Here is a 9,144-nt window from a genome sequence, read left to right as displayed (position 1 = left end):
AAAGAAAGAAATAAAGAACGAAAAATGTTTGAACTCATACACAGCATTATTAAATACAGGGAGCAGAACAGAGAGAACTTGTTTTTAAAGTTGCGTACCACTGGAGACATTAACGTCGGTAGAAAGGGTCACAACTGAAGAAACCGAGGTCACCGTCTGCGTGTTGGTCTGCATATTTGTCTGCTTGTGCTCAAAAGCCTCCTCGAGCTGCCTTTGAGCTCTTAGCTGCTGGGGTGCACGCTGCAGAAACACACACAGATACGCATCACATTAAATGCTGGTGGAGTTTAGGAGGACTGAAAATACTGAAGAAGATTGTAAGATTTTTTTCCTTTGCAATACAGCTGCAGAATAAAAACACAATTATTACTATTCACCCCAGATGTGAAAGGAAATGCAGTTGTCGTTGCATGCCACATGGGCGCAATTATTAGGTTTCATATCGTACATGTGCACATAAAAACATGTAATTTTTTTCCCTCTATAGATCACACTCAATCGTGTGGAATCGTGCCATATAAATACATTTAGAGTCGTGTACTAATTAATATACATATGCACTCATGAAGACGCTACAAGATCTAATTAGATTAGTGAGTCTGTAGTTTTAAGCTTATAACCTAGTGTGTCTATCATGTTATGTTACTAAGCAATTAATCCAATGCAATGACTTAGCGTGCTATTTATGATGTTTACAACTTACAGAGGATACAGTATTGACTACTGTATCTGACCAGAGATCCAATAAAAAAACTTATTTGTGGGGATTTCTAGTCCAAATACTCCACAGAGAGCAGCTTCGACAGCCCAGAGTGAAATGCAACCACAAAAGAGGGTTGCATTTTAATAAGAGATATCACTCTGACTTTCTCCTCGGGTAAAACAACTGTTCTTCTCTTGCTTGTACTGTCACTACTGATTACTCCACCTACATGTGTAAACAACAGCTGAGCATGAAATATTCATACCTTTTCTGTGAGGGATTATCAGTGACATTTTGGTAGGCAGAGGCTTCAAACTTAAGCAGAAGTAGACAAAGTGGGCTGAGCACAACTAGGTGAACCAGAACATTTCTATCGTACACTCTAAAAAATAAAACATTGGACCAACAAAAAAAAAATATGTTAACGTTTTCCACTAGAATTTTTAAGTTAAGCCAACTGCTGGCAGAATTACATTAATTCAAAGCAATGTTTTGAGTACGATGAATTACCTTTTAGGCCACACTGAAACACATTTCTAAGTGACACGAACTTAATACTTATCAACATGAATGAAAGTTTTTAAGTTGATCCAACACAATGTTTTGAGTTAGGTGAAGAAACTTTTAGGCCACACTAAAACACATTTCTAAGTGACATGAACTTAATGATTATCAGCATGAATGAAAGTATTTAAGTTTATCCAACATAATGTTTTAACTAAGGAGAAGAAGCTTTTAAGCCACACTAAAACACATTTCTAAGTAACAGGAACTTAATGATTAAGTTGACCTATACAAGAGTTAAGTTGAGCCCTGTCCTATAAAAAGGCCATTTTCTGTGTTTCCCATGAGGCTAAGTTGCTCAGAAATCCAACCTTATTTGTTTTGTGGGTGGGCTCTATTAATGATAATGGACACTATTAATGATCAGAATTTTTTCCAAATGATATTCAGTCATTCCTGTGTGTTATGCCTGCTCTTCTTTCATGACCTTGAGAAAAATTCTTTAGCAAAGCTCAGCAGGAATCCCCCAGAAATTACAGGTAGCTATACAGCCTTGCTGTCTTTGTGAAGCAAGAAGCAGTTTAAATCAAAAGATTACAAGACAGTCTGAGGAAGACGAGGATGGTGTTTGTGCGCGAGCATCAGCTGATGAGACGCTGAGTGAGAGATGGTGACAGTTAACTGAAATCCCGACAGAGATCATGCTACGTGTCCACTAGAAGCGTAAATTGTACCGCCTCCATTCATTGTGTATGTGGAACTCCGCGCCTCGGGTTGTCCAGCGGCGCGGGGCCATCCAAGCGGAACTTACAAACGCATGAACTTACAATGCAATACATGAATGTGAAAGCAAGCCATCCACCTAGCATCAGCACGGTCGGAATCAGACGGTCCTGAGTCATGTAGACAAGCAGCACAAACTGAAGGACAAGAGGAAATAACAACAAAAGCATTGCCGTTTTTTAATCTCCATTTGTGTTCTGTGGTTTCTGTGAAGCAGTTTGTGCTCAAAGTGGTTCTTAAGAATGCATTTAATTATTTATGACATAATTTATTTTGGTCTCTGGCACAGCTTGAAATGGGCTGTTATGGACAATAATGGCCTGACAAATAAGGATCATTGTGACACAAAAGTATTCGTGACTCACATAGCGCTCGTGGTAGTACGAGGCAGGACAGGCCGGGGAGGCAGAGGATCGAGGAGAATGCTGCAGGCTGACTGGAAAACCCTTCAGCATGTTGGTGTTAGCTATTGCAGGGAGCTCATGGTGACCTAAAGCACAGAAACACAGTGATACGACGCATTTACATCTGTACAGGCATCTGTCTGTGTCGGGGGCTGGGGTCATTATCTGGTCTGCTCAACACACCCAAGAGATATTCAATTTTAAAGGAGTTTTTGCACCTTTTTTTAAAAAAACTTATCCAGTATTCTTTACTCTGCAAACAAACAACAGTTTAATTTGGGGGGAATTTAACATGTCTTCAGCTAAATGTAAACTTATGGATGGCAAATACGTTGCAGTTTTAAGAAATGCCGATGGGGATTAATCAATAACTATTCACTGTGAGATTAATCTGTAACCAGTGCTTATTTGTGATCAGGAGTTTCTCTGCTAAAAGTCATCACTCTCACATTGAAAATAGTTGTACGTGACTAATCCTTGCACAAGAAAATACAGAACCTAGACTGCTCCTTGATTTGGTAGTAGCACTTACAACATATTTTCATATTAGTTTTCTGTGGCCGTAGGTGCATTTACTTTAAGTAGGAACTTTATCAATACAGATAAATGACATCATTTCATCTGGTTAGGCCAGCTGTGCAGTTTTGAAGAAGTTAAAAAGTTTGTTTCTACATTGTTCAGAAGTTATGGATCCAATTCAGCAGCTGAAGGAAGCTGTCTGTAAGCTGTGTGTGTGTCGGTCTGCGTTTACCTGTCAGCAGCCAGTGGTTCATCTGGCTGTTTGTGCTCCCTGGTGGATAACACACATCAGTGCACGGTGTGATCTCAATGCAACAAAAAGCACAAAACAGTCACATAGCACCTGTCCTATTATCATCTCGGTCATTTTCAGTTCCTTACTCCACTGATGTGATTTAACCTAACAGTGTTTTGTTAAACCAGGAGGGAGTATTAACACAAATGTTGATGTTAAGAGGAAACTGGTTGTTGATATATATGATAAAAGCAGAATATACATTTGAACTCACCACTAATGAGACTCCTTGATGCACAAGAGAAGTCAAGGCGTAGAGGTGGGAATCCAACTTTCCTACATAGAGAGTGGATCTGAAGGGAAACAAAGACTGGGTGATTTCCTCAACTCAGCTGTTTGCATGCTTCTTTGTATAGTTGTAGCAATTTATTTTTATCCAATGGAGTGGACAGACTGGTCTTAGGACAATAGATGATTACATTTCCAGAACTAGACTATTAAGAGTTTCATTTCCATCCATCCATCCATTTTCTATACACCGCTTAATCCTCATTAGGGTTGCGGGGGGGCTGGAGCCTATCCCAACCGACTTAGGGCGAAGGCAGGGGACACCCTGGACAGGTCGCCAGTCTATCGCAGGGCTACACTTAGAGACAGACAACCAAGCACACTCACATTCACACCTACGGACAATTTAGAATCACCAATTAACCTCAACATGTTTTTGGACTGTGTGGGAGGAAGCCGGAGAACCCGGAGAGAACCCACGCTGCACGGGGAGAACATGCAAACTCCACGCAGAAAGATTCCGGTGCCCCCACCGGGACGCGAACCGGCAACAGTTTCATTTAAGAACTGTAAATCTGAGGCACAAACTTAATTTTCAATCTGTAAACATATCTTCACAGACATAAAATAAAACTTTCATGATGACAACGGCACAGAAAAGATTGTAAAAGTGACCATTAAAAACCACATAAAAATAGATCTCATACATTACAGTTTTGTAAATTAGTGCACAACAGCACAACCAAAACAAGAGACAGCACGTGACCTTTAGAAAATATCATGTCTCCGGTCACTGCTCACTCTGCCCCCATGTTTCCTGTTCCTGTCCAATAAAAGCGAAATGACTGAAAGCAACTAGGGAGGTAAAAAAAAAACCAAAAAAAACAGTCTCCTCTGACTTCAGGGGTTAAGTACGACCATTAAACACATCATCCCAAGTTTGACTCTGGAGGCTTTCACTGCATTTTTCTTTCCCTTATTTCTCTGCTGCTGTGGTAACAGCATGAAATGAGCTACAGACACAGCTCGTCTTTTTGTTTAGGATGCGGATGTTAAAATGTGATAATAGAACCGGCAGCATCCTGATGGAGATAAAGACTCAGCAGTTCTTGGCAGCTACCTCGTGTGTTAATTTAATTTATGAGAAGAACTTGTCATGTGCTATCACTTAAAATTTGAGGCAAGTACAAAAACAGCAAATAGCAGCAGACAAGGAAACTGTTCAGCAACGTCCATGAGCCTTTTAGTTATATTTATTATGAATGACTATCAATAAAGCGTCCAGACAGAGGATGTCACCTCAGGAGAAAACAAAACAAGCTTCTCTTCCTCCACATGTGTGCAGGAGCATGAGCATAAACAATTTCTCTTACACTAGTTGTGCTTGGGCGCTGGCTTGTTCCTTCACAAACTGATAGCTCCACTTCAAGGTGGAGCGTGCGTCTGGCTGGTCGCCGGCAGAGGAGAACGTGAGGAAGCGTAGCGTTTCCATGGCGAGGGACAGGTGAGGGACGTGTTTCAGTGAGTCCCCGGAGTACAGGTAGACCCCTATGACGGGCGAGCCATAGTTGTGACTCCACAGGATGTCACCTGGAAAGCAAAGCAAAGCAACACCGCACCACCAGAAGGGGGAGACGAAGCATCTACTACCCACACATATAAAACTAATTCAATATTCACATCGTAAAAACCAAACAGCTCCCCCTACTTGACTCTCTGTCAACTGTCACAACAAGGCCGTCTCCACTTGAAACCAGATGGGCCATTTCTGAAGGACAAGCAGGTGCAGCCAGTTAGTTTTAAAAGATGAAACACAACATTTCTAACTTCTTTCAAAAGGTTTAACATATTCTTTGAGGATCTGTGCTTAGCAGTGAATCCGTCTTTCTTAGCTGTATTCATTCTTAGACCGCTTTATCTGGCTGTTTTCATGCAAACATCTGACTAGACAACATGTCACAGGTACCTCTCCTGCACAATTCATGAGATTTGTCATTTACATCTTTTAAGTGTTTATATCTAGATGACAGTCTGTATCTGTATCAAAATGCACAGTGACAGACAGTCATAGATATAAAACAGGTATAAACAGGTATGTGTTTCATTCTTGTGCATCTTTTTATGATTTATCTCTCAATGCTGATAAATCACTTAAAATGTTTTTAGATATCCTGCAAGCAATGAAACAATAAAGAAAACATATTCTCAGCCTTAGAAATAGCAGTTAGATAAATAAAAAAAAATTAAAAAACATTCTGGTGTTTGTTGATCTAAATGTTGCACTAAAGTGATGAGACTCTACAGGATTGTGTTTTGCCATATCATGCTCATCAGACACAGGTCTCCAAAGACACAGTTTTGTCAGTCTTTCAGTGCTCTCATGTAGTCAGTTCTCAGCGTGTACAGTAGATGAATGAGGTGCAGGGACCTACCGTAGTCCTGCTTCTCATCGTAAGCAGAAGCGGAGTAATGGTTGTAGGTAGCCTTCCATCGCAGCTTCTGTGTCTTAGTGTCATACATGGTAACCACGTATTCTGGAGAAAAAAAAAACAGGGATTCTTATATAACCATCGAGCTTCACTTCTTCAGCCACATGACGGTTGGCATGTGTGCGGCTACCTGTGTGACATACCTGTCCGTCCTATGTAGAGCAGAGGAGTGCTGAAGCGGATGGATTCAGTGGAGGAGGTGATTAAATTGGTTTGCTTCTTGCCCGTTTCCGGATCAACCACAAACCACACATCCTGCTTTTTACCTGCATACGCACATAAAGACACACAGATGCATACACAAAACCGTAAGTGAACAGCGACGAGTTATGCCAAATGTTTGTGTCTTCGTTTATAACATCTGCATTCTCTCTCTTAGACACGGTGTCCTACCTGTGTAGAGTATACCATCAGAGCTTCGGCAGGGAGCTGACTGAACCAGCTCTGGGATGGTAAAAGGCAGTTTCTGGAGATACGTCAAAAGAATAGAGTTGTAAAAGTGAAGACCTGAACACAAAGTACAACACAAACACACAAAAGCAGCGTTCCTTACCATCAAGCCTTCCTTGTGCTTCCCACCAAGCACATACAGACTGCCATCGTTGGGGTCTGGGACAAAGCCTGGCCTTTATAAAACACACATACACACCAGTCCATTGGTTAAAATATACGAGAATAAAGCATGTGAAGATATCATTCAAGCATAATGACATCAGCAGAAGCTAATTGGAGGGAGAAGTTTACAAAGCTGGAGTACAATCGTTGTAGTGAGATTAGAGGTGTGGGTGAGAGCTATTTTGATTACAACAAAGATTTTGAATTTGTTATTCACAAACAGCATCTGCTTTTGTGATCCATCGCTCACAAAAATGATTTTCAAAGGACGTGATCATGAATTTTTAAATTTGCACACAACTGGGAAGTAATGTCAGAGTTTTTAAATGTTTTCAGTCCACAGTTACATAAACTGTCTTTCAATGGGGACAGTTTTTACTGCTCTTTCTAGAAACATTCATCCAGCTAAGGTGGCTCCAAAAGTACAACATGTACGCTCAACGTGAAGCCCAGAGTAGCAGCTAAAGGCTTAAAGGCTCAAACGGGAACCGGTTAACATCTGTGTTCATGACGAAATCGTGGTGTACGGTTACATGGAGCGTGTTGTCCATGGTGGGACATGACAAAGGAAGCTTCTGCTCTCAAAAGAAAAAAAAAAAAGCATCACTGTGTGCCTGAAGTTTGACATTCCACAACACGACCAGTAAAAAAAATGCTGTGGACTGATAAAACTAAGGTTGAACAGTAAGAGATGAACATGCGGCACTACATACGGGCTAACAAAGACACTGTAGCATGAAAATATAATCCCAAAATTGAAGTACGGTGGAACTGATTCCCAAATGTATAACATCAGAGTGGCAGTCTGGCTTTAAATCATCAGAAGTTGGGTGAGCCAGCTGCACACTGACCCTAAACTTCAAAGTAAAACTATTACAGAATGACTTCAAAGGACTTGTGCCTTTCGGAGCAGTCCAGTCAGAGCTTCACCCTACAGAAATACTTTGGAATGACCTCAAGAAAGCCGTTGACACCATACATCCTAACAATACGGTGAGTTTGAAGCAGTTCTTCCAGGAAAAATAGTCCAAAATTCCTTTTGAACATTGTGCAGATCTTATCAACAGGCACCAGAGATATTTGTTTGAGGTCACTGCTTCCTAAGGAGGTTCAGCCACTTGTAAAGACTTTGTCACGTTGTTAATTTGACACTCCTCTCTGTGTACCAAAGTTACATGTTTAGATGTTATCCATAAAAATACTGTAATCCCTTCTTGCCTTAAAATGGCTAAGGTGTGACTCTACACTGTTGCCTCCTCTAAAAAGTACAAATACAGCAAGTCTCGACCTCTGTCTCTACCGATCCCTCCTTATTCGCTGCATCTTCACTTAGTTTTCCCACAAGCACTGCAAATGCTTAAGCAGTGTGTTCAATAAAGAAAGAAAGGATTATAATTGTTTGCATACGAGCTTAAGCACACTGTTTGTCTGTATTTGTGACTTAGATGAAGATCAGATCACATTTTGACCATTTAATACAAAAAAAACTCCAAATAATTCCAACAGTTACTATCCTTTTCCTTACCGCTCTATGTTCAGTGCTGTTGGTCAAATTGGTTGTATTTTTCAGTAGTTTAGTTCCTATACTTGTTATATACACACTTTTTTTCTTTTCTTTTCTTTCCTTTCTTTCTTTCCTTTCTTTCTTTCGTTCTTTCTTTTCTAACACAATACCTTAACAAACACCTATTTTAATTTCTCAGTTCTTACAGTTTGCCTAAACACAGGCAGCCGTGCAAGAATACTACCAATAATAAAATAAAAGAAGGACCTTGATTGTCATTATACTGCAGCAATACAAAAGTATTAATAATAGTCTAAAAGTGCCTACATTTTATTTAAATATGGCTTTATCTGATGTAAGATAAAATAAACAAGAGTGCAAAGCTTTGGGACTTTACAGTTTTCAACGCCGTCTGCTATAAATGCACTTCAGTCTGTGGAACAAAAGCACTGAGGTTCAATACCCAGCCCTTTGTGCAGACACACTTGTGTATGCATGTGTTACTTACTCTGTGAGGTCGACAGGCACTTGAATAATAGGGTCTGAAAAAATTAAAAAAGAATAACTTCATGAGAAATATTTCACAGTGAAAGAAAAAGTCAGGTAATAGTATTGGCCTCTGTGTGTATGAACCTTCTGTTAAGGTCCACTTGATGTCTCCCGACTGCTTGGAGACGGCGTGCAGACTGCCGTCCAGGGTTGAGACGAACAGGAGAGACTCTGGGAGGGGGACTGATCTGACCCCTCCAACCTGAAGGGTCGCCAGAGACAGACAGAGAGAGAGAGAGAGATTTTATGCCAGCTGTCTGACAGGGAGCTCAGCCGTGTCATGTATCCACGATTTCAACATAGCTTGACTACTGCGTGTGTGTGTGTGTGTGTGTGTGTGTGTGTGTGTGTGTGTCAATGGGTGTGTGAGTTTATGAGAGTGAGCGTGTCAGGTCTGGCAGGAGTTGATGGTGTTACAGAGCTTCTGCTCCAATAACTGTGCTGCGTTCTTCATTTAGCAGGATTTCCTTATTCCCCCTGCCTTACCAACACTACACCCTACACCACGGGTGTCGAATCCTGGTCCTCGAGGGCCACAATCCTGCATGTTT

General features: G+C 40.9%; 1 protein-coding gene across 1 annotated transcript in view; it reads right to left on the bottom strand.

The window, feature by feature from the left end:
- Positions 1-9,144, bottom strand: part of ern2 (endoplasmic reticulum to nucleus signaling 2) — a 16,296-nt gene that overhangs the window by 5,494 nt on the left and 1,658 nt on the right. Inside the window, exons 2-13 of the mRNA XM_008284413.1 lie at positions 8,678-8,795; positions 8,553-8,586; positions 6,479-6,551; positions 6,319-6,391; positions 6,069-6,191; positions 5,869-5,970; positions 5,145-5,204; positions 4,810-5,026; positions 3,423-3,501; positions 3,146-3,218; positions 2,356-2,480; positions 99-240 (exon numbers count right to left, since the gene is read on the bottom strand). Coding sequence (XP_008282635.1) covers positions 99-240; positions 2,356-2,480; positions 3,146-3,218; positions 3,423-3,501; positions 4,810-5,026; positions 5,145-5,204; positions 5,869-5,970; positions 6,069-6,191; positions 6,319-6,391; positions 6,479-6,551; positions 8,553-8,586; positions 8,678-8,795 — 1,219 coding nt within the window. The remainder of the gene's footprint in view (positions 1-98; positions 241-2,355; positions 2,481-3,145; positions 3,219-3,422; positions 3,502-4,809; positions 5,027-5,144; positions 5,205-5,868; positions 5,971-6,068; positions 6,192-6,318; positions 6,392-6,478; positions 6,552-8,552; positions 8,587-8,677; positions 8,796-9,144) is intronic.

This window comes from Stegastes partitus, unplaced genomic scaffold (assembly GCF_000690725.1).
Source record: "Stegastes partitus isolate 25-593 unplaced genomic scaffold, Stegastes_partitus-1.0.2 Scaffold357, whole genome shotgun sequence".
NCBI classification, from domain to species: domain Eukaryota; kingdom Metazoa; phylum Chordata; class Actinopteri; family Pomacentridae; genus Stegastes; species Stegastes partitus.
This window is presented reverse-complemented; position numbering and strand designations above follow the sequence as displayed.